Genomic DNA, 25629 nt, shown 5'->3' on the forward strand with positions numbered 1-25629 from the left:
GAGGTCACATGAGACATCTCTTATGTGAGATACAATCACTGTAGCTTGGAAAAGCTCTAGTATGCCAGTATAATACCTACAAGACTCCTACAAGGGAAAGCCAGTTGACAAATACAGGTTGACCTGCTCTCTGCAAACTCTGTGTTCCTAAGCATTTGAAATGTAGGACTGGCAGAAACTCTGTAGGTCACCAGCCCAGTTCCCTGCTGTCATAAGCACTACACTACACAGTCTCATTAATAAAATTATTAAGATCTGTCCTGAAACTAGTTACATTTTTGCTCCCTTTCCCCTGGTTGGAAAGCTCTTCCACAGTCTCATTCCCCTGTTGATTCTTCTAATTTTCAGCTTAAATTTATTCACGGCCAGTGTATACCCATTTGTTCATGTGCCAACATTATCTTTTAGCTTAAAAAGCTCTTCTAAACTCTCTGAGGTGTTTACCCTACCCTTCCTCTTCAATTTCTTTATAAGAGCACGATCATATTCCCTCTGAGTCTTCATTTCACTTGTCTAAATAAGGCAGCTCCTCTCAGAAAACAGCTTCTCCACTCCCCTGATCTTACGACTGCAGATCTGTCTCTGCTTCAATACGAATTCATCTTTTTTGAACAAGACTGGAACTGCACACAGAAATTTCAGATGAGGTCTTAATTCTTAGTTCTTGTTACTGCATCTAAATGCACACCCTTCACTTTATATCACCACGTCATTCAATTCTCACTGCTTATTTTTCTGGACGCCTCTTGCAGATCCTCCTCTGTGTGGACAAAAGATCCTGGTTTTACTCATCAGCAAGTTTTACTAAGCATGCTTTGATATTTTTGTGTTAATAACATTAGTGTTAATATTAAGTAAGTGCCAAGAATCCCACTGGTAACCTTGTTCCAACCTGTCAGTCCTGCCTTCAGCACAATCTGTGGTTATCTCCCAATAAAATACATCCATTTTTAATATCACCGCTTCCTCTAGTTTAACAATTTCCTCACATGAAATTCAAATGCTTTGCTCAAGTCTAGATCAAGGCAGAAAACCCCATTTTTATCTCATCAAATAAAGATTCCATGTCAGGCAGAAACAATTTACTTGAACACCCTTTGCTGCATTTTATCACATTTTTTTGCTTACACACAGTGCTTCAGCTACATGCGTCCTCCAGCCTGTCCCAACACATATTCCTGTGCACCCACAGAGCTGGCTGCCTGGATCAGTGCTTCCCTCTCCCACATGTCTGTCCTGGTCATCAATTGTAGGGACCACTCTCAACTTGGAAAATACAGTAATAAACCTTGCTGTCACTCTCATAGCCACATGTGTCAGCTCCTCCTGTCTGCTGGGGGATGCCCTTTGAGTTGTGGTTTCACTTCAGCTGCAGGAAATTTCTGTTTCCATGTCTCTCCTGGAGACAAATCCTAGGATTTGTCCCTAGGCTCAGTCGTGAGTTTGAGGGTCACCTCTTCTCATTATTCTTTTTCTTCACTTGACCAGACAAACATTTGTTGCTTGTCTCAATACAGGCTGTGATGCCCAGCAGCCTGACATACCACAAGACTCTCTTCATACCTCTAAAGTACATTTCTTTGCCTGTCGGACATTTCAGCCACTCCTTGCAGGTCCTAATACTCTTCCTCAAGTTATTCTTTCACTCAGGTCTGTAACCTCTCATACCAATTCTCCTCTCTTGTTCAGGATGCAAACTTCAGACGGTTCTCCTACCTTTAACATAAAAGAATCTAATCCAACAGCTCCTCCTGCACTCTTATGAGCAGCTGATCTCACTAATTAGTTTCTCTCATTTCTAAAAATCTGTCCTTTTAGAGCCAAAACTCTGTTAGTGAACCTGTTGACATATCCTCCCATCTAATTCACACTGAGCTGACTCTGGATCGCGTAGTCTGAAGTTCTCTTTTAAGAGAACTCAAAAAGTGGTACAAGAGCAGCATCCTTTTGGGGAGCTCACGCTGTAACCTACCACTGCTCCCAGGCAAGTGTCAACAGGTGCAGAAGTGATGTCCCTGGCAGTGGGAGATGCAGCACTGACATTTTGAGACTCATTTTGGCAACACCAGCTGAGACAGGACTTCTCCGTCCCCCAGCACGTCCAGTTAAGATCACTCCTGCAATAGCCAGTAAGCTTGCTTGTGTTGTCACCGATACCTGTCCTAGTTCTGAAGCAGTTTGGTTTGAGCATCAAGCTGTGTAGCCACTGGAGCCAAAGGGGAGAGAAAGCACATAGCTCAAAATACCCAAGTCCCCTCTAGAAGAGAGCCTGGACAGAAGGAAAGGACGGATGTTTCTACCAGCTACTATGATGCTCCGGGTTCAGGGTTGTACTGTGGAGTGGTCACTCTGAACTCTGCAACAACCTAAGCCATGGGACACCATGCATGAGAGGTTACCTGCTCTTCCTTTGTGTCCAAGTTTATCTCTTTTAAGTGATAATTTGCATCCAAGCCATCCCCCAAATCCTCCACCCTATCTCCCCGCATTACAAAAACACTGTTAAGCCTCAAAAAATAGAAGTGCTAGGTAAAATGTTCCCCAGAAAAACAGGGATTTACAAAGGGGCTTCGCAATACCTCATGTACTGGTTTTAAAGCAAAGAAAATCAGACTTGCTCCATGCATACCTTGAACCAGGCAGAGAAAGAACCCTAGTTGGCTGTTACACTTAAAACTTGCGCTTGTCTTGATGAATAAATGTGTAGCTAATGAGGCAGTGACTGTGAGAAGAAAAAGGAAAGCCTCATCTTTATGAACCCTTGGAGAACTAGGTCCTACCTCTGCCAGCCCAGAGCTCTCATGCAATGCTGGATGAATCAGGTAAGATGAAACCTTCAGAGGTGGCTGCTAATTCCACGCTCATTTTCCCAGTACTGCACCTGAGACACCAGAGATCTCAACTGCACATATGCCACAGGCCCACTGTTTTAATCAATTTAACTTCTGAAATAATTAAGCACTTTTCCACTTGTCTGAAGGGAAAAAAAATAAACAAATAAACCAACTCTGTCAAAAAAGGGAGCCCCCCAAGGTCAGTCTACACTTGGCAATTTCCGCCTTATTTTCCTGTGCCACAGCAGGGAAGAGCGGTGCACCCAGCCTCACCGGAGTGGTCCCCAAATACACTTATTTGCTGGGAACCGGTGGGCTAAAACAAGAGCACGAAGGGATCCCATAGAGAGGAGAAGGATTTTGTATTTGGAGCAGGGTTTGGAGGCTCTGCAGCAAACAGAGCATAGAGTGACTGAAGAGGATAAAAAGAAATACTGAATAGCACTACCCTGTCACCAAACAAGGCAGGAGTCCCATAGTATATGGTGATGCAATTAAAGGCTGGATCCTGTCCCCAAGAGGCAGAATTATGATGGCAGAATGGTTTTGGTTTGTGGTTGGTTGGTTTGGTTTTTTTCAGTGGGAAGGGAGATAAAAAATAGCTGCATTATAACTATCTAATTTCATGAAGACAAAAAGAAGAGTGCAAGGAAAATGTGCAGCCTTTAAAAGAAAGGCCACACTGCAACATGAACAGGCATATATGAAAAATCCTAATCTCCCCACTGCTGATGCAGCTTCCACGGCTAGGAGCTCAGCTCCGGGCACCCCCGCATGGGACTCTGCTGACAGCCGCAATATCCCCAGCAGACGCCGAGTCCTTTGCAGCATTCACGCCTCGCTCTCTCCTCTCACATCCCCATTCCAGGCTCAGCCATGCTGCTTTTGGAGGGGAAAATTCATCAGCCACCAGTCACACCCTAGCCCACAAGGACAAGGCGGATGCCTCTGTTGGCAGCACCTTCTCTGGCCCTCCTGCACCGAGCTGTGCCCATACTCAGGAATGCTCCACACTGGACACTTGGTCAGGGACCACGTGCAAGTGAGCAAGACATTACAGAGGGACTTACAAGATGGGCAGAGGTTCTCAGCCCACCTGTCGTGGCTCTGGTCAGGCTCACTCAGACAGAAAGCAGACATCATTCATGCCACTGAGCACAACAGTGCTTTCCACTCGCTATAATCCTGCGTCAGGGGAACTAACTGATGTGACAAACTAGGACAGGAGGTCTGCAAGCTGCATACTGAACGCAGCATGCTAGGGCACCCTGCAAGGTTCAGCTGCACAGGCAGAGTATAGCCAGCTCCCCCCAAAACCCAAAGAAAAGCAGGTTATACACAATATTTTGTCCTTTATGGCTTCTGCAAATCAGCATACATAATGCACTTGCTTATAGGAAAGCAACGGTCCTCCCCACCAATTGCTGCATTCAACACATCAAAAAAAAAACCAAACCACCAAAACCCAAAAAAAACAGTCAGTGGATGTGCTACTCTTGCGGGCAACTGTGTGATAAGGGTTAAAGAGAAGAGTTAGAGTCAGCTTCAGCTGGGAAGAGTCAGCTGAAAGGTAAGCCGATGTCCACGTACACAAGGACGTAACTGGCAAGCAGGCAGCACAGAAGTGTTAGTGGTTCTGCTGAAACCAAACTCCACTACAGAGCCTTCTCCGGGCTCACAAAAAGGCATTTTCAGGGCCTATGAGGAATACCAGGCACCTCCTCTGCCCCAGGCTCTGCTTGCAGGGGAGGTCTGACATGGCACCAGGCAGTGTTCATCCTGGTCTTGAGGTTGCCTTCGCAGCTCAGCTTTCACTATTCCCACAGTCCGGCACAGAAGGACCTGAGACAACATATATGTGCAGTCCGTGCTGTGCAAAAGGGAGGTGAAATTGCCAGGTGAGGCTAGCACATCACTTGGCAAACCATGCGGTGCCTTGTAGACACACACACACCCTCCCTCACCCACAGAGTTTTCCTTATTTCAGATTTTTTTACCCGCTTCTCCGAGGCGGTCAGGAATCCCTCTTCTGCTGCCTCCAGGAACTCTACAATGGGGCTCAGCTGTGTCACGCTCTGGATCAGCTCCTCCCTGCATCCCAGCAAGCGAGCGGTCAGTGTCTCTCCCTCGTCTGTGCTCTCTGGGGGAAAAGGATTCAGAAACACAAGAGAAGAAACAAGTCAGTCTGAAGGAACTGACAGGCTCCTGAAGCGAGTGAGACTCTGTGAAAGATCTAAGTGAATAGCAAAGCTCATCCCAAGCACAAGCAGCAGAGGAAAACCACTTTACTATTCTCTTTAAACTCTATGAAAGGAAAATGTCTCATTTATCTAACAGAGCACAAAGCCATAAAGCAAGCTGGAGGTTAACACCAGGTTTGCAAGGCCACTGCTTTGTGTCAGACTCAAGTAAGAAAGGAACTTTCAATCCTGAGGCTCAGCTGTGCTCTGACCCATGCTGGCTGAGCAGCCATCGATCCAGCCCTCCAGGCAACGATGGGGAGAGCCCTGCGCTGCCCGCACCCCAGGGCACTCCAGGATCTTGGCCAGCACGCAATAAATCTCCTGGATCCAAGTCAGGATACAGGGTTTCTGGAGACCTGCTTTGCCTGTAAGGTTGCCCGCTCACTTTGCCAGAGGCTGCATCCACTTCTGTACCTGTCTGCTGCAGAGCTTCTCCGCTGCCCCCTTCCCTCTCCAGCAAAGCCGTTCTCAGCTTGGGACTCACATCTTGAAACAGCTTCAGTAAAGACACAAGGGTCTGAGCATCTAGGGTCTGAGCACCCAGGGTCTGAGCAGCCTTCACTTTGCTCAGCAGCTTCTTGAACACTGACTGTTCCCCTACCTCTGCCAGACAGGCAACCAGAGCCTACAACAGAACAGGCAAACACAGAACATTTTAATAACAGAGTCAACTGCCCTATACAAACCAACACAAAAAGCAGAATCCTGGGGTTTTTGTTCAGGGGACAAAAAAATTAAGCAAAACAAAAAAATAACCACATAGACACACACCATTGAACTCAAGTTCTGGTCTGTGGCCACCAGCCCCGGGAAGGAGGGGAGCAAGCCCTGCCTGACAGCTCTTCTCTTTACAGCAAGTCCCACAAATTGGAGCTGCTTCCAGCACCAAGCATCTCTTCATTTCACCCCCTAACAGCCAAATGCCAATAGTCTAAGAGACCTAATAAAACATGGTTTAAACACCATTATTTTGGAAGCCCAAGGCTAGGGCAGGGGATGCTAGATTTCACTGCAGAACGAGGAGAGGTCACTTGCACAGAAAGCAGAGAGCGTTTTAAGTGGGATTTTCAGGAATCTCAATCCTCAAGTCGCAATGGAGTCGCGTCTCCTAGAGAAAGCTTTGGAGAGGAGGCACGCAGTGGGCTCTCAGCATGCCTGGCAATCACACCCAGAGTTCCAAAATCCACTCCAGTGACCCGAAACAGCAACCAGAGGCAAACACGCCTGCACAGTTACGGAAATAAAAGGAAAAGAAATAAGCTGTAACTCTTGCTCCCATTTCCCCGGAGCCCTTTAACGCTGTAAATATTACCCCTAAAGACACACACTCCCCAGCTCTCCAGGAGAGATGCCAGCCTTTCAGAGCAGGCATCCTTTATTAGAGATTCCAGGGATGCTATAAAAGCACCTTTGAAGTGGAGAGCTTAGCCCAGCTCCAGAGAGAGCGGCCATTTTCTGCTGTCATTGTCATTTTTATTTCTATGATAAAAAGACTGAATGCAACTGCTTGGGGCCGCACCAGGGGGATGGTGGACTCGCTCTTCCTAGCAGGTGTAAATGCTCATATACTAGGGCACGGTGACAGTGCAATGACCTATTGCAAAAAGTATGCACAGAGGGAAGCTGCAGGAGTCCCAGCTCTTACCCGCTAACGGCATTTTTCCTGCCGAACAGAGAGACGTGGACATGAAGGGCTCTGTTATAAAGGAAGAAAGGAAATGCCGCAGACGTGCTGAAGAACAAGCTTAAAGGTATTTTTTTTAATGCAAACATTAATTTGTAATGAGACTTGATAACCAGGTCATGTTTGTTCTCAAGGTTTGCATGCCTGGCCCCTTCCAGATCAAAATGATCCTGTAAAGCACAAAATATCTTGACTCTCACCATCCTAAAGGTGCTCAGCACCCTGCCAAATACATGTTTTTACTAATATGGATGAAAAGTAACTTGCATTGCTACCCAGAGCTCCAAATAACTTCCTTTCCTCAGTGCATGGTTTTGGCTAATGGAAATGTGTTTTCAGAAACTGAAAGGCTCTGCTATTTATAGCCTCTTTCCAGAAGACCTTTCTTTGGACACATCGCTCAGTGGGAACAACAGCCTTTTAGCATTGTTTTGAAAGAGCACACAGCGCACTTTAGATTTACTTTGAAGCACTAACAACTGCCAAAGATCCTGGAAAAAACAGAGAAATACTGATATTAGCTGGAATCCCAGGTTCCACTTAGTCATAATGTGCCCATGCATTACAGCCTGATCCATTAGGCTTTCACTGCCTGGGACACTTGCAAAACCCTTCATGGCCAAACTGGCACAAATTAGCACGCATCCAGCTTCCAGACTGGAGGAAGAGATGGGCTCTCTGAGCAGGGAATCCCACTCACCAAGATCTGGCTTAAGCTTGAGCTGTGCTACCAAACAGGTTCAATGTCCACTGAAGAAGCTGGGTCCCAGTTGAGGGTGTCAGCTCTGGTGGCCACAACACTACTAAACCAGTAGCTCAGTACCACTATGGTCAAACACCACAAAACAGCCCTCCTAGTTCATCTCAAACCTCCCCATGTCCATGGCAGCCCCAAGGCAAGCTCTGAACAGGAATCTCTGCAGGTAACGCTGCAGGAGGTAAGTCTCCTATCTCTGTATCATCTCCAGCTAGCTCCCTTCAGACCCCTCCCTCACAAGCTGAGGTACGTTCAGTTACAAGACTCACCCCTGAACGTGGTAAATCCTGTGCCTGTATCTCAATGCCACCTCCATTCCCTGAGGAGAGCTGCACTGGCCATTCAGCAATCTGCAAAGTCCCTGACCACAGGAGGCTGGGCACCGCAGGAAAACTTCCAGAGACATAATCATCAGTCCTCTGTTAACACAAGCTGCTTTGCGTTTTGAGGGGGGGGGATGTGTGGTCCTTAGGAAAGGATCACAGCCCAAGCGAGTGGCTGTGTGGTCCTTAGTTGCTGACTGGGGTTAAACCACGACAACGCTGATCCCTGCTTGCTCCACACAACAGGAACAAAAGCTCAGCCCAACCTTCCACACAAGTACACCAGAACAGAGGGAAAAAAAGTTCTCCAACTCTGCCACCATGAAATAAAACCCTCACAACCTATCACTCCTAATCAGGATGCAGAAGATAATGGGAAACTTCTTTCTTCTGCCGCATCCAGAAATCCCTGCAGCTGAAAATGAAGGACGACAATAATTGGACAGGCCCATAGGCAATGGAAATGATCCACAAGCACAGTGACATTTATTCTACGCAGGAGAATCAACGCTCCCCCACTTCATCTGAACCCAGCAGTAGAGGGAACAAATGAGCTGTGCAATAATTTGAATTGAGTTTCTCTAAGAGAGCACAGGAAGATAAGACTTGACACAGGCAAAGCTCTTCTACGCTTCCCCAAATTACTGCAATTTTAGTCTTGTTCTCATTTCCAAGCAGGTTTCATCCAGGCCAGAACCAAATTAGATAGGAATAGTTTATGTGAGATACACAGAGAGACTCTAAAACAAAAACAACCCCAAAAATCACATCTCCCTACACAGAAAAGAAACACATTTGCATTTTTCAGGCCAGGGAGCAGAACATAACATCAAACTTAGGGAGAAGCAACAATTCTCACAAAAGCAAGAGCTGCACCACAAACCCCCTTGGGGAAAAACCCCACGGCCTAACAAATCTCCACTGGAGGTAGCAGGAAATAAGGCAGCAACACCAGAGGGGAGGAGACAAGAGCACCGCGGGGAACAAGGCACCCATGTAGGGATGAGCTCACAAGCAAAGGAATAGAAATACAGAGGCTACGTCCAAGGCAAAATGCCACTGAAACCAGAGGAGCCTTAACACCAGGACAGCCTCAGTGTCAACAAGCAGGCTTGCAAAACCTCCACGAACACCCACAAGTCCCCAAACTGCCCAGGCTTTGCTGTCCAAAACACATCACTGCTTGCCTATAGAGATAAGCCACCCACAAAAGGCTCCTGAGCAGAAGAAGGATGTGCACAAGGGATGGGAGATCTCCCCTGTGGCAGGGCAAGCACACCCAGCAAGACTGCTTAGTGTAAAGAAATGGCATCTCACTGGCTTCCAGACTGACTTTTACTTGCCCTGAGGTGCCTAAGAGACTTCAAGCAAATGAGTGGCAAAATAATATGAAAAAGGGGAGGGAAAAAAACAAAAAGGAGATAGAGAAAAAAAAAAATCCCTTGACATCTACCACTGGCACAATCTCATCCTTAATTATGCATCCTGAGCTGGGCTCTTTAGAGCTGAACTTGCACTTTAAGCATGACTTTAAAAACACACCATTGTGTTTCCCCTGAAGAAAACACTGGGCCCTTGTGGGAAAAAGCTACTCTGTCTGCTGGAAACAGAACCCAGGCTTGGTGCTGGTGCCCACAGATCCTGCTTGTCCCAGAGAGGAGCTCAGAGAGAGACAGATCTGGTTGAGCCCTTGCTTACAACAGGCTGCAGTCTGTCCCCTCCACTGCCCTGGGGCTGACACTTTTCATGCTTGTCACAGCTGAGAAGTGATTTTTTGGGAAGGCTTAAAGAAAATCCATTTCTCATTTATTCAGCTTTTATTTATAGCTGCAGAAAAATTGTCCAGCTGTTTTGCGGTCAGACACCCGAACAGTCTCTGAGCTCCACAACCTCTTGCTTGGCTCCTGCTCCAACAGCTCATTTGGGAGCATAAAGGGCTGGGCACATGTCTGCGAACCTCACCTGCTGGGTCTTGAAGGTGCTGAAGAAACATGAAACAACAGTTACTGCAAAGCAATAGAAAATGGGGCTGTTGTGCAGAGCAGAAGCAAGGCAGCACACCTGCCTGGGCACCTTGCAGGTGCTGTGCTGCCCTGCGACCATGGTGGCAGCACAAGCGGGCAAGGGAAGGCATGCCGGCACGGGTGATGCCTGCTGGCACGGGTGCATGGAGCTGCCAAATCCCTTCTGGCAGCACGCATCCACATCGCACAACACCCTCCCCAGCTCTGCTCCAATTGCCGAGGTGCAGAATAGGTAAAAACTTAAACCCGACATATTTTTCTGACTGGGGCAATGAACAAACATACAAAAAGCTAATCCTTCTCAGGGCACACAGACGTGCTGAGAGCAATGTACTCACAGATGCTTGTCAGCCTGGCCAGGCTTGGGCTTGCTACTACAAACACAAATTAGGACCCATATCTCCCTCCTAAAGCCCCAGAGATGTTAAGTTCAACACCATGAGGAGGGTCAGCAGCTAAGGGAACACGGGCTTCCCTCCAGGAACATTTAAAGGCTTGTCTGAAAAGAAACTTGAACTCCCTGACTCAAGAGAATTTCCCCCCCTGCTGTCATATGGGGTTTTTTCTAATAAACATGTTGCCTTGGGTTTTTAAAAGCAGAATGCCACCATGGCCAAAATGTCCCGTGTCCCATGGTCACACTGGTACTGGAGGCACCAAATGACTTGAATCCAGACAGCTTCCCAGCTAGCAAGTGCATGGGAACCTAGACAGCATCACAGCCCCCCGACCTACAGAATAGCGTTTCTCAGCTTCAAAAGGTCAGCTAACCACAGAGCCACTGAAAAGCCAGCAATAAAACAGTCGCATTCTCATTTTTCCACATACAGAAAAGGTACGCAGAGCAGTTCATGCAGCTTGGTATGAAAAACGCTCTATCAGAAACAGCTGGCATGCGGAGAGCAAGCACAGTCCCATCCTTACTCCACAGCGGCCACAGCTTTTTTCGCAGACCCTGCTGCGATCATGCAGCAGCGTGCAGCCAGCATGAGTACCCACCCGGACCCGCTGCAATAATTTCCAAGCTCCATGTCCTCCTGCACCAATACAGACATAACCTGCTCTTTCTGTAGTGGCTTTTAGCTGGTACAAGAGCTGGTATCTGGCTACTGTTGTTCAGAGCCCAGAGTATCCTTCAGCATTAACCAAGCACCAGAGTCAAATATCCCCTCCAACGGTAACTTGAGCATCATTCATCAGCAACGACTGCTTTTAAAGCGGCACATCGCCAGGAGAAGCGCCGCGGGGTGGCACCCGTAACCCCCCCATAACGCTCCCCACAAGCAGCCTGCCATACGCAGAGAGGAGCAGATGCTCCGCGGCAAGCCCTCGCCAAGGGCTCGGGAACTCTATTTTGGGATCTCATATGTCAGTCATTTACAAGTCAATACAGTTCCCAAAGCAAATGCCATAAACGAGAGGAGAGAAATCAGCACTAGAGCTCTCCTACAACACAATGAAGATGCCTTCAGGGCAGGACATACACTTCTTTACCTATGTGCACGAGCAGCTTGCTCTTACAGATGCTTCTCTCTGGCGTGTTGCTCAGGTGAGCATGTGTTGCCCTTCAAACCACCAGGCACCAGAGCCCCAGTTTCCCATGAAACAATTTCCTAAGCAGGGCACAAACTATTCTAGGCCTCAGCAGGGTGAAGAAAAAACTTGTATCATTTACCCCAGTAAACACGCCTACCTCCTTTTGAGAGGCATCAATTTCTCTGCACTCTTCTAGTCTTTTCAGCACAGCTCGGTCATCAGAAAGGGCCTCAGAGAAAACACTTTCATATCGAAGAAAGAAATCCAGTTTACAGCTTTTCCCCTCTGCTGCTGTGTGAGAGAAAAAAGATAAGTTATTTGCTAATTGAAGGTATTCACAGGAAGCATGATGTGATTGAAAGGCATCAGTTTGTAACCAGCACATTGGCTATAATAGGGAAGCTGTGACTCACAAATCCCTTCTAAAGATATCACGCAGCCTGGAGGGAAAACCAACAGTTTACTTAACACCAGTTATAAACGGAACATTTATTTTAAACCCAGTACAGCCTCTGTTTTCCTTCCATGCTGAACAGGAGTTTAAAAGATAAGGTAGCATTGGCAGGCAACTCTGTTCACTTACTGTTATACAGATTTCCTTATCAACCTCGTGTCCTGCACTAACACAGATCCCACTGTACGTCAGATGCAATCACATGCGCGGGTAAGAAAAGTTTTGCTCATTATGGCTCTGGTAAAGCAGTGAGAGTGAAGCAACTGCAAAGGCCAAAGGAGAGTATTGGACAGTGCCAAAGGAAGAAAGTCCCTGCAGAAAAGGGGTACACATCATGCTGCTCCCAACCCAGGGCAAACTAAAAAGAACAAACACAGAGGAAAAGATCCCCCATAAAAGGAAGAAGTGAGTCAACGCAGTTGCAAATAAGAGGCAATGCTGTGCCCAGACCTGTAAAGTCTCACCTAAATCCCTCGCTCCTCCTCTCTCCTCCGGAGGCTCAGCAAGCTCCTCTTCCGCACTGCCACCCGGCTCGGCACGGGCAGGCTGATCAGGATGAGAGCCTGAATCCTCCCACAGGGATCTGGAGTCACTTGGCATCACATCCTGGTGAACCCAGGTGTGATTCATGGCAACTTCTTGGCCAGGAGGAGAAACATCTGCTTCCATTTCTGCTTCCACAGGGCCAGGAGAAGGGGAAACTCTCTGAGGGGGGAGGATATCTGTTTTTCCTTCAGCAGGTTTTTCAGACTGGGGCAGGTTATTAGCTTCAGCATGGTTTCCAGATGAGTCTGCTGCCTGGCCAGAGACTTCTCTCACTACCTGGTCCCAAGTTGAACAGCTGATGAGGTCCCTGAGGAGGTTTTTGCAACTAACAGCCACATCAAACATCTGCAGACTATCTGCCACAGAGATTACTTTGGTGAAATTGTGTTTCCCCAACGGGAGTTTGCCACTGTACATCATCTCCAGCAAGAGCGCAAACTCCTCAGGGGTCACCACAGAAGCATCGATGGAGATGGTGTCTGTGCTGTCCAACAAGGACTTAAAAAGCAGGCTGGCAGCAGCCAAAACCACCTTGTGTGCCCTAAAATGAACATTCCCAATGAAGATGGTGCAATCGCAGAACTGCTGCTCTTTGCAGAGAGCGTACAGCTGCTGCAGCAGCTGCTTGCTGTAACTGGGAAGCTCCATGGCACCAGGGTCTACTGGTCTCCTCTTGCAGTGGTCGCCACACTGCTTTCACGAAGCCCAGCTAGTGAAAAAACAAAGGATCCTGTTAGCACTTTGCCCAGATAGTAGCAAGACAGAAAGAGTAAGCAAAAATTACTTTTCAGTTTACACCTCCTACTAGCTTACTATGCTGCAGTTCAGTGGTTACAGCAAGAAGAGGCCCCCTTCTGAACTTGCACTCCCTAAATTCAGCAACTTACTCCACTAAAGCTGAAGAGTCTAGATAATGTTCAAATATAAGTACTTCAGAAAGAGCTTGGAAATGAGTACTCAGTCCCAGGAGTTATAAAAAGGGAGAAGAAACTCCCTGACTTGCCCCTGACAGAGCTCAAGGAGGTGTGAATGCTCTTCAGATGGTGAATTCAGTAGGTGGTTTCTAAAAGGGCAGCTGAGGAAGCAGTGCAGGAAGACCTGTTCAGACCATCTACCAAACACAGAGGAGAATCTGAGGTGTTGGTTTTGACCTGAAAAACACTAACTGGTTTGGGACCAGTTAATTTTCTCCCCACATCACTGCTAAGATCAGCAGGGGCACACGAGCATTGGAGACAGAGGTCTGCTTGCAGCCCAGGGCCTTCAGCACCTCCCTTCTCAACACACCACAGTCCTAACTCATCAACTTACAAGTCTTTTCCCCCAGGCTGTAATTTCTTGCAGAAGTCCACAGCCCTAATCCCATCTACCAGAGCTTCCCTTTTACATCCCCCCTCTCCACTGCAGGAGGGAGAACAGATAAGACATCTGCCAACAGAATTTTTATCAGCAGGATATCTGGAGTTTTTATCTAAGCTAGACAAGATAAAGATGTTACTGCCTTGTCCACACACTAGGATGCCTAACACTGGTGCTGGCAATGATGCTGAAACAAAACAGGATGAGCTCTAGAGGAAGAGCACCTGGATGGACACGATTTACATGACCTTCAACTGCTTAACATCTTTGCACCCAGCCTCCTATGTCTCATAGAGAACAGGAGTAATATTGTCTATCATCAGGGCACGAGCTTTAATGAGCCGATGCTCATACACCACCTTGAAGCGCTGCCTCACACAAAAGAAGGCTCAGAGCAACTCCCAGCTTGCACCAAATTGCAAGTAGACACTGAGCGCAGGTTGAGCTGGTGTCTCGCTCCCACAAGGCGCCAACCCCTCAGGATTTCAGACTTTGTGGGGAGCAGGACCTCCTGCCCACAGGCAGGCAGGACTCCAGCTGTCCTTCTGCATGGCACTGCCTGCAGTGGCTGTGGGAAGGCAGGAGGAGCTAGAGACATCACTTCATACCAAAGCTACAGATGGCTGAGCAACTGGTTGGTGGATGCCACCCATACATGAGAGCTGTCCTGCTCAGCCAAGAGCTCCCCCGTGCTTTAAAGATGAAGTACTATGTAACTTGCTTTTCAGTCATCAGGATAGGATCACAGTTGGTTTTGACATCACCTCAAAGCAGTGGTGTCATGCTCTCCATCTGAATACCTTTGAAGAGAGAGCACAGGGTAGGTAGGTCCTTTTCTGGAAGGCAGGGAAACCTAAGTAGTCACCGATACCCCACCCTCCTGCTTCCCAGGAGCCAGAGCTTCTCCAGGTGCATCACTACCAAAGGCCGTCTGGTCTGCAGCTCGTCTCTGCTACTTTGCAAGTACCAGATCCACCCCCTCACCCGTGCACAGGGCCGGCCACCTGTACTTCCAGCCTATTAAACACGCAGGCTCTGCTATCCTCCCACGCCGCTGTAAATCACGAGTAACCAAGCTGCCATCAGCGGAGTTGCTGCTGGTCGTGGGAGAAGAAAGAGACCCATTTCTTTTGCCAGGCTCAATGTAGTAGCAGGTTTAGTCCACCCACTTCTTCCCTGGAGCTGAAGGACTTCCAGTATCTGAGATGAAATTGGGTCTGCTGTTTAAATAATAATATCTGTGGCTCTTCCTACAAAAGGACAAGCAGGAAACATCGATGTCCTGGAAGAGATGTCTGCTCACTTTACTATGAATAGCCTTGTGCATAAAACCTATTGCTTCCACTGTGGCAAGCTGGAAGAAGCAGCAGCACCGTCTGCTCCCTCTATTCCTGGCAAGAATACAGAAGACATATTTGCCTATGACAGCTCAAAACAGTAAAGCTCTAAGCAGCCTAGCAGCACCTCCCCTTCTTTATTACAGCAACTCAGAGCACTGGAAAATGTGTCCTGAGCAATTAGATCAGACATATTTGTTTAAACACATTTTATTTCTTTAATTATAGGGACCCAAAGATCTAGTACTGACAAAGAGAACAGACATTTTTTAACGAGGGGTGATGGCCAAGACCATCCTCGAGGCAATTGGCCCCTACTTAGAACACGCATCGGGCTTTTATTCAAAGCTTACGACCAGAAGGGACCACCACCAGCAATCTGATGTCTCATCCATCACTGTCTCCTAGATTTCCGGCCGCAGTAACTTGGGTTTGGCTAAAGCTTCTCTTCCAGCAAGGTGCCCAGTCATGATAAGAACTGATTTTTAGGGGGCGGACCCTCCACTGCCACAGTTATTCTAACTATTAAATTACATGCCTCATTTCTTACCTGAATTTGTCTGGCTTCATTTCCCAGCCATCTTCTAGACGACTTTTGGGAGATTTGGCTGGGGGACTAGGCTGAACCACGAATCTCTCTGAGAGCAGGTAACTAATACTTCAGCAGTGATGAGTGCTTACAGAGCACGAGCCATCTGCCTCTGCCAGCATCACTGGTAAGAAGCAGCCATTTGTTACTTTTTCAGCTTAAAGCTGCTTCTCTGCATCCTCTTTGGAGTGAGGCTCACTGGGCTTTTTTATGAATTTCAAACTTAAAGTAAATGGGCTGCTTCTGGGGTCTCTGACACCTCAGCCACAAGAGCACTGCCCTCTTCCAAAATATCGGCTCACTTGAGTCAGAAGGCGGGACAGAGGGGACAGAGATATTTGCTCATCTTAGCTGCCCTCCAGATGGGCTTTGCAAAAGAACGATGAATCTTTTGAGGAACATCAAGGGACATCTTAAGCGTCATCCTGCCAACTTCCCAGGGAGAACACCAAGGTGGCTTAGGAGTTTTCATTCCACTGACTTCCAGTGAGACACATTTTCAAAAGTGCCTAACATTCCTAAGGTTCTACTCGACCACATGTTGATATATGTCCTCTTGTTCATCCTTAAGCAGTATTATCATCTGGGACTGCTCTCAGGACACCCACTTCAGCAAAGAAGTCCCTTCTTCTGAACCTCCCAAGTACGGGAGGTCCAGAACAGGTCTGCACCAAACATTACCCTCCACCATCCAGTTCCAGTTCTTTTTTCCTTTTCCTAGGTATTTCTGTCCTCATACACCTCCACAGTTCGAGGGTATCATGTCTTTTTCTTTAAGCTACATTAGAACTGGAAAAGGATATGTTGATAGCAACAACGCTTCTCCACAGAGAAGGAGGAAACAGGAACACCCAGTTCTATCTACATAACTGAAAAGGAGTTTCCAAATTAAATTACTTCTCTTCATTATTCATATAATTACTTCAATCCAGATTCAACAGATTCAAAAGCCATCCATGTCACTAGGTTCATCAAAAGATAATTGAAATTTAGGACTGAGTACTTTAGCAATTAGACGCTACAGAGATAGGTGCTCCAAAGATGTACAGATGAGACCATCCCTCCCTTCCAGTTACGAGGCTGCTGCAGTACCTCACATCATCAGAAAGTCTATCACAAGGCGCAGAAAGAATTTTAATGCCACCACAGCCTTAGCAAAAGGATTGTGTATACCCCTCAGTGCCATAATTAAGGGCTTTTACAAGGTGCTGGTCAACACACCTGCTGGCATTAACAAAATAACGCCAAAAGCTACTTCCTGCATTGATTAGTAGCATCTTAGTGGCCAGCTTGAAGATGCTTTCCACGCCTGAAATTATTCCTTGGGATGCACATGGAGCAGGCTTTTTTTAGCTTTCAAAAAAAAAAAAAAAGGCAACTATTGCTGCACTGCCAAGAAATTAAGCAATACCACCCCACTGCTTTTTAAAGGCACAAACCCACAGCCTTGTGCTCCCTCTGGTGACAGCACAGTGCAGTGCAACGCAATGCATAGACGGATAATAAAGCTTACTAAGACCAACCTGCACACTCGGTGCAAAAGTAGAAGCAACAAATCCTATGCAAGCTCTAAAAAGCTAAAACAAAGCAGGCAGAAAAAAAAGTGCACAGAAAGAGATAAGCAAAATGGAAGAATCCAACTTCTCTGTCTTAAGTAAACACCACTCCTGTTAGAGCTGATTGGAGGGTCTCACAGGAGCAGCCCAAGAACCCTCCTGTTCCCTGCACTCTTAGCTTTCTGCTCACGGGAGCTACAATCCAAAGCGGTCATCGAAGCAAGCCTAGTCTCAGCCCAGGAAGGCTCCCGGCCCCTGTGAGAGGAGCTCACCCCATCACTACCCATTTTGCACTTACTCAAAGGCTCATTTCAAAAGACTCATATAAATCAGTAAATGCAGCAGGACAGAAAGCCAAGATTCATTCTCTAGTGTTCCTTGGCCCTGCAGTCCCTTGGGTACGACAGCAGCCTCCAAGCAATGGGCAACCTTCTGGTTTTAGCTCTGAGGAGTTAAGGACAGTGACAGCCTTAAATCAGAATCTGAACGCTTTCTGTGTGTATTTACCAGTTTCCTGTTTTCTTGTTACTAAGATGATGACCTTACAAAGAGGGTTACTGGAAAGCCAGAAAATCATGTACTGCAATTCAATTTTCTTACCTCTTCCCCCAAAAGTAATTCAGTCTTTGAAGTGTTGAAAGAGGCTGAGGGGTCATTAGTTTTCCCTGGGGTGCTCCAAAGGGCCAGAGCAGGCAGCTCTCCCAAAGGATAATGTAAAATCCAGTACAAGGAGTCAGGGCACACCAATTTGTTTTTCAATCTATTTTATTTCAGTTCAGAGCATCAGTGCAGACAGATAACAGAGGAAAATAAGCAACACTTTGACTAAATTCAGTGCTCTGTGGTCTCTAAAGGCAGCAGAATATACCGCTCAAAAACACACACAACGCTTTGGCTATCTGTCTGCACTGATGCTCTGCACAGAAATATAATAGCTTGAAAAACGAATAGGTATGCTCCAACTCTTAACAGCAAGTTTTCCATTACTCTTCAAAGCGAGGGCTGCTGCCTATCCCTCCGGGAATAGGGCTGCCTCAACAAGTGAACAAAATCACGCAGCAGAAAACCAGCACAAACCCAAAGCAACAGCCAAAGTTTGCTCCAGCCGCTGCTCATCCTTGTCTCACTGTGCCCAAGAACACTGAAAGTGCTAATTATATTTTGCAGGTTCCCATAACATCCTCAAAAAACAAGTTAGACATGTGAACTCCTGTTTGTCAGGTAGGTTTACATCAGAGAAGATTGCGTGTTGTAATTTTTTAGTGGCTTTTTTTTTTTAAGAAAAAGAAACACTACTTTGACCAGCTTTTGTGATCCATTTTGCTTGGACCCATTTTGCAAGCCAAGTGCAGAAGACATTTGTCTCTATACCCAAGAGCAGACAAGGCACAATGCACCTGTAAAGTATCTTGATCCAAAGACCTCTTCAAGCACACAGAGGAAAAAAAAAAAGCTTTAAAATGACACTACTCAAGCGTGGTCAGCCCAAAACGGGGACCGATTCCCTCAGACTTGTTAGTAAAGTACACAGAATTACTCTGAGCTGAATCTATCGAGACAGCAAGCCAGGAGGCACCTGGACTTCCAACACTGTCACCTCCTGCTTTAGGCCATCAGAGAGACATCTCCACAGCCCCAAAACTCCATTAAGGCAAAAGGACCTACAACAACTCTTCAAAGATTAGTGCAGCTGCTTTAAAACACAGAGAGAGAAGGGTGCAGCAATGTAAAAGCCTAATGGCATTTACCCCAGGAAGCCAACTTGCTTCCTCCATCTCCTGGAAGACTTCCATAACTGCTGAGCTGCGGTCTGGGTGACAACGGGCACATTCTCAGGACCTTCTTTAAGAGCGGTATGTCAGTTAACTCAAAATATGCTGGAAAGGGAGATGAAACAAGAGCAAATGAGCACAGCACGGCACGGCAGCTGGGGTGGTTGGCTGGGAGAAGACGTCCATTCTGGTCTGTACTCCAACAGGCTGTTCCTGCAACACCCTGTCCTTGGACTGGGGTTTGAAACCCAAATTCCTCCTCAAATGTAAGACACGTGGTATCTCTTAACCAAAAACCTGCAGAATCATGCTGCCTTATGTCATATCTGGGCCAATAAATCAGCTGTGCCAGCCTTCCTTTCCACCACAGGAGAAAAAATTACCCCTGAGGCTCACCTACAAGCCTGTCCCTCTCTGGGGAGGAGGTGGGTTTTATTGACCAGGACCCACCACAGCATATTGTCATTACATGTCTAACCTGACCCCGGAACAGGCTGCTACAGAAAGGGGCAGCCCTGCTCCTCCCTTCTCCTCTGCAGCAGCTCTATCGAGCTGGTGATCACACAAGAAACTGGATCAGTGCGCTGATTTCTTGGCTCAATGCAAACAAACTACTTGTCTCTTGATGGGTCAGTCTTCTAACCAGTCATCTCAATGAACAGACATGATCAGTAGTCCAAAGCAAAGGAGAGGAATCTGTAGCAAAAGGCATTGAAGAGGATGGTAATTACCTTTAAAATACTTTCTAGGAGGTTCACAGCTTCTGCCCAAGCAGGGGACACAGCTCAAAGAGCCCCTAAAGTGCATCTGATGAGAAACATCTTTGGGCAGTTCGTGGTACCCAGCTGATGGGCTTTGGCTCACAGGTAGAGCCAAAATTCTGCTGGAAGCATCTTTGCTTTTAAGTGTAGGTTACAAAAGGAAAGACCCCTGACATATTTTCCATGGCAGTGATGCAATCAACCGGCTCCCTTCAGCAGAAGGGACACGTGCAGTGTTTTAAATGAGATGGACAGCAGTCCTTCCATTTTTTGGCCACGTGTGGAGCACCTATCAAACACACCTTGATTTAATACAGCACTCCCGTGGGGGATCCACCTCCCGGCCACGCTGTAGGCAAGGGCAGCCCACAGGCTCCCTTCAACCTCCTTGTCCGCCTGCAAAGGCTTCGCAGGAGTCAGTCCCTCCCTGCGGGTGAGGGCAGACGCTCCCGTCCCCACTGTCCCACGGGACGAGGCAAACCGCCCCATCCCCGGCGCGGCAGAGCCCAGGCCCAGCTGGGCCCGCCCGCGCGGGTTTGGCACGGAGGTGGGGAAGCGAGGCCAGGCCCCGGCGAGGGAGGCCAGAGACGAGGACAGCCTGGCGAGGGTGGAAGGGAGGGAGCTGCCCGCCGAGTCCCTCCAGGACGCCCACGGGGACGGCCCGCAGCGGAGGGACCGAGCGAGGCGATGCGGGCCGGTTCGGGCCCAGCCGCCCCCGCGGCGCGGCGCGGCCCCCAGGCCCCCAGCTCGGCCGGCGCCACGGTCGCCATGGTTACCTTTATTGGGAGCGGCGCGGCGGACACGGCGCGCGGCGGCAGCAGCTGCCGCCGCGGGAACAATAAAGCTTCAACAACAGCCGCCCCTCCCCCCCACCCCCCTCAGCGGCGCTGGGCCGCGCGCCGCCATCTTGAAGCGACGGCGGGCCGGCTCCGCGGCACGTGACGGAGGGGCACGGGGGGAGAGAGCCGGCGGTGGCAGCTGGGCATGCGCAGTTCTCTGGCGCGCGCTCCCCGCGCGCGCGGCCCCTCACCCACCCCCCGCGGGGCCGCGCTGAGGCAGCGACCGGCCGTGACCGCCACGGCGGCTCCTCCCGCCCGGCCTCCCCCGTGCCCGGGCGCCTCGGAGCCCCCTCGGTTAATGAAACATCATCCTCCTGAGGCAGAGCCGGGGCCCGTTTCCTGAGGGGGGGGGGTGGTGGCAGGGCACGGGCCGTGGGCGAGCAGCTCGGTGGTGGTGGGTGGCCGGCTGCGAGGGGCCTGCAGGGCTGAGGCGGGGGGATCCCAGGCAGGAGCGAAGTCTGCTTCTGGATCACTCACCCGTGGGCTGGGTGAGGGGGAGGAAAGACCTGGGCCGTGCTGGGCCTTCCGGAGGCAAGGTTATGGGTGTACCTTAGAGGCACCGACTGCGGGAGGGGAGCGGGGCAGAGGGACACAGTCCCGGCAGTGGGTCCCGATCTTCCTTGTGTTTCATCAAGCGCTTGCCCAGTTGCTAGCCCTCGGCTTCACAGCACACTGCTGCCACAACTGCCTGTTCCCTCCCCGCAGCCATCTCACCATTGTAGTGGTCCCCCACACCTCCCCTAGCCACTCTTGAGGGCTGTCTCGCCAGCTAGCCTGCAGCCCAGCTCATGGGGGCCCTGCACCACATACTGGGGAGGCTGCCTGGGTCACCAGGCCTAGAAGGTGAATCGGCAGGGGGGTTGCAGGCAATGCCCAGCGTGCCTGGCTGGCCCCAGGAACTGCGAGGGGGAAAGGAGCCACCAGATGCTGAAGGCCACCGTGCTTTTCAAGGTCCTGTGTACGTATGCCGTGCCTTAGTCTGCGTACGGCAGGATGCGGGGTGGGAACAGAACAGCCTGTCCTCACTGAGCCCATGTGCTGGCAACCTGCTCTTGGGGCCGAGGTGATGAGACCCCAATTTGTATTTCTGTACAGACACACACTGGCATAGCAGGGGTGCTCCTTGTTCCTCCCCAAGACCTTGGTGTGTTTATGTTCCCTGTCTCTCTGTCAGTAATCTGACCCAGCCCGTAGCTCAAAGAGGGCCTCTGGGTGCATTTCATTTCAGCGGGCTCTGAGAGCTTCCAGATGGCCCCAGTAAGCAGGACTGCCCCTGCCATCAAACAGCCAGGCCACTAAGTGTCCCTGCTGGCCTCACTAAATCGCGATCATACCTCAGCCAGCGAAGATGTGATCCCTCTCCCATGTGTTAGGTCGGGCGGGTGTTTTCTGCTTTCTTAGCTGAACAGTTGCACAGTGCCAAAGTGCACACCTGAAAGCTGCTGTTTCCTCTGCCCACAGGGGAAAGTTTTGTCTGACTTGTGTCACTGTGGAAGCAGAAAAATTTTGGCTGTATTTTGCATGAGAAAAAAAAAAAGAAAAAAAAAGTCGCCAGACAGTGCAGGGAGCAGCAGGTTCAGGCATTGCCATTTGTATTCCCAGGCCTGGAAGGGGTCTATCAGCTGCCATCTATTGATGGATCGAAGGGGAGGCCTAATGAGCTGACTCATTTGCATAAACAGGTGCTAATTTTGGCATAAGGGCATAGAGGTGGGGAGAGTAATATCTTCAGCTATGTAGCTTCAAGACCAGGCTGCGTGTGACCTGGTAGAGAGCAGGCAGGCAGGGCCTGGGATTGTGGGTCCTGGTGATGAATGGATGCACAGGGATGCAGATGAAATTCGGGGGCTGGCATGTGGTCAGGCAGATCAGCTTGCAAGCAAATGGGTATTAATTAGAAACTCACAATGCGTGATGAGACCTGCTCTGCAGCCTCTGCACTCTGCCAGGGAAATGCCTTTTGGCTGGGATCTTCAGCTATGGGTAGCACAGCCAGCTATTCTGGCCATTAGAATAGAAATGGCATCACAGCAGCAGGTTTCAAGGTCACTTTTGGGGAATGCAAGAAAAGCAGGACAGGCCATTTTGCTGTGGAGGTGTGGAGAGAGGTTCCTGGGGCACCTGCTCAGACTACGGTCCTTTGCTGGTCTCCTGCAACTGGTTGTCTCTGTTACAGCTGTCAATTCCTGCTCCAGCCATTTTCTCATAAGTGCTCCTATTTATGTGCTGAAGAGTTCCCCGTGAAAAAGCGCTGGACCCAGATCTGGTTATTTTTATCCCCAGGTCAGTGATGATCAAAGCAAGTTGATGCTGAAGCCCTGAGAAGTCACTAGTGTCTGTTGCTCTGTGGCTGCTGACAGCAGCTGACCTGAAGATGATGACCAGGCTGTGTCAGATGAAAAACCTGCTCCCCATCTGCCGCAGGGAGAGGCTGGCACTTGCCAAGGAGCATCGGTGAGATGAAGGGCAGCGAGTGCTGCCTGCTACACTAGAAAGACCACCGTCATCACTGTCGGATCTGCGCTTGCTGGCAGGGTCATCTCATGCTGTCTGAGGCAGTGACGAACCACAGCAGAGTACCTGTGCATTGCAGTAGGTGCCTTCTCTGGAGCAGCAAAACCTTTCCTGCAAAGTCTAGGATGGCAGAGAAGAGCCCCAATGTCGCTGGTACCTTGAGAATTGGTCCTTAGGGAAGGAACTTGCAGCTCCAGCACTAAAAGGGATCTAGTGGGGCATGAGGTTTTGGCTCCACGTCTGTGAGCCTGCCTGTATAGCGTCTGCTTTGGCTTTGTGTTGTGGTACTTCCAGCGAACACTTGGAGCAGGCACCTGTCATAGCAGCTTTTCACCAGGATTAGAGAGAGGAGAAAGCTGAATGCCCATCACTGCCCCGGTCAAGGCAGTGCAGCAAAAGGTGATAAAGGAGTGGCTTTTTGCTGAAGCCAGCTCTGGAGCCGAAATTGCTGTTTGCTTGGCAGTGTCTGTGATTGAAGGCAGACTGGCGGGATGATGGCAGCCTGCTGAGAGAGCAGCTACAGTCTCCTGCCTTGCAGGTGATGGACAGTGGTGTATGGAGACGACAGGACAGTAGCATGATGAGAAGTGACAGAAGAGGACAACAAACATGCCTTCAGAGAAGCCAGGCAGGCTTTCCTCCAAGGGCTGAAGGTAAGGTAATCAGTGAGGACCATGATACTCTGGCTGCAGGGACAAAACAGATTCAGAAGTTCCCTTCCCCATCTGCCTGTTTCTGTCCCCTCTGCTGCTTAACTCAATGGGTTTTGGGGCCACGTGGTGTAAAGTAAACCAATGCCATGATCCAGGCTAAGAGTATCCTCCCCAAATAAGGAAAAGGGTGAGGAAACGGGGGACAAGAACAGTGTCCCAATATACCTTTGTCAATTCCCATCACAGTAACATCCTGTTGTCCCTTGGAAACATCTTAATTCTCATACAGCAAGTACTGGTGAGTGGAGGTGTACCATCTGAGTGTTTTCTTTCCCCGAAGTGTAGGACCATAGGATAAAGCTCCACCGGGTGACTCTCACGGGAATCTGCAGGAGAAGACCTGAGCGAGGTGAGCTGTTTTTGAGTTCACCATCCTGCCAGGGATGACTTGTGTGTCACACAAAGGAGCCCAGATGAGAATGGACGGAGTCTCCAGCTCCCGCTGTCTCACTGGGAGCGGGCAGAGGTCCCACAGATCCAAACAGGCCTTATCTCTTGTTCCCTGAAAGAGCCCCTCTTGCTGAGACACAGCCCACTGAAGGAGCAAGGACTGCCCTGCCTTGCTGTGCCAAAACTGTCTCCACACAGCTTGGAAAGCTTACGGCAGGGAATCAGATGGAGTGAAACACAACCTCCCCTCCGAAGCCGGGACACTGAGACTCAGTCCTCTCCTCTCCAGAGGAGGTCACATCTTCTGGAGGGATGGGACCAGGAGGTCTGGCTGGGTGGGATCACCCCAGTGGTCAAATCCAAATCACACTGTTTTCACAAGCTTTTGACATGTGCATCTTTTCCAGGCAACACAGACCATGGATCTGCTTTGGATGCTCTTGGAGCATCTCTTGGTGACAGCTGGGCTGTCACATGGTGCAGATCTGCCCACGCGGGGGAACACAAGTGAGACAGGGCGATACAGCCATTTCGGCTTAGCACAGTCAGGGACAGCACTGAGCCAAGTTCAAGGCCATACAACCACATCATTCCCCTCCTAGTTCATAATCTCTCTGCACTGCAGCCTGGGTGGTAGCAAGCTCCATCCCTGGCTTGCGGCTTCTCCTTTGAGCACTTGAGGGCACTGTTGGAGTTTGGAAAGAGGCAGATTTCTGGGGTGAAAGATTTCTTACATGTCATACCGTGCAGAGGCACATCAGTTTGCAAGGACTCTGGCTTCTACTGGAAACCTTGCTGTTCACAGGGGTTTATAACTTTGGCATGGACGCCCCATCTCAGGCAAAACCTTTCACAGAAAATACCAAGTGATGGAGACTTCTTTTATCTTCCTTTTTCTGTAAGCGTTTCTCCCTTCCATCTTTTTAACCGCAAAGCTTCTCTCTTGAGGGTCTGATTTCAGGGAAAGGGGTGGGCTGCACAATCAGTTCTTGAGGGGAAGCAGTGAGTTTGATCACATGGAAATACACTTCGCCTGCACAGATACTATAAGTTTCCAAAGTGCTGTTGGTGCAAGGAATTGCAGCCTGTCCATGCGCGAACACAAATCTCATCGCTCCTGGTATCATCCTCCAAGGAAGCCAGCAGAGCAGGCTGTGCTCTAGGGTCAATGCTACAACGGCTCAGAAGGACTGCGTGCAGCACTCTGCTGCGAAGCTGTGCCAGAATAATTATTTACATGTGCTGGCATAAAGTAATTACTAATAGAGCAGAACACCATGCACAACCCCTCCAAGCTGTCCCAGAGGAGACACTGGGAGTTACCAAGCAAAGTGCACTCTCCGTGTACCAAACTCCAGATTTCCTCCCACTCCAGTCCTTCCCCATCCTTGCAGGGGA

At 49.2% G+C, this 25629-nt stretch overlaps 1 protein-coding gene across 3 annotated transcripts in view; it reads right to left on the minus strand.

Annotated features, from left to right (window-relative positions):
• The window catches only part of LOC140661542 (zinc finger and BTB domain-containing protein 40-like), a 134582-nt gene extending 113866 nt beyond the window's left edge, over positions 1–20716 (minus strand). Inside the window, exons 1-5 of one of the 3 annotated variants that reach the window (XM_072883881.1) lie at positions 20552–20716; positions 12320–13110; positions 11559–11692; positions 5492–5702; positions 4832–4974 (exon numbers count right to left, since the gene is read on the minus strand). In XM_072883881.1, coding sequence (XP_072739982.1) covers positions 4832–4974; positions 5492–5702; positions 11559–11692; positions 12320–13049 — 1218 coding nt within the window. In that variant the 5' untranslated portion in view covers positions 13050–13110; positions 20552–20716. The remainder of the gene's footprint in view (positions 1–4831; positions 4975–5491; positions 5703–11558; positions 11693–12319; positions 13111–20551) is intronic. The other 2 variants (XM_072883879.1, XM_072883880.1) reach the window with 2 other exon arrangements.
• Positions 20717–25629: the final 4913 nt, after the last annotated feature.

Source organism: Ciconia boyciana, chromosome 19, assembly GCF_034638445.1.
Source record: "Ciconia boyciana chromosome 19, ASM3463844v1, whole genome shotgun sequence".
Taxonomy (NCBI): Eukaryota; Metazoa; Chordata; class Aves; order Ciconiiformes; family Ciconiidae; genus Ciconia; species Ciconia boyciana.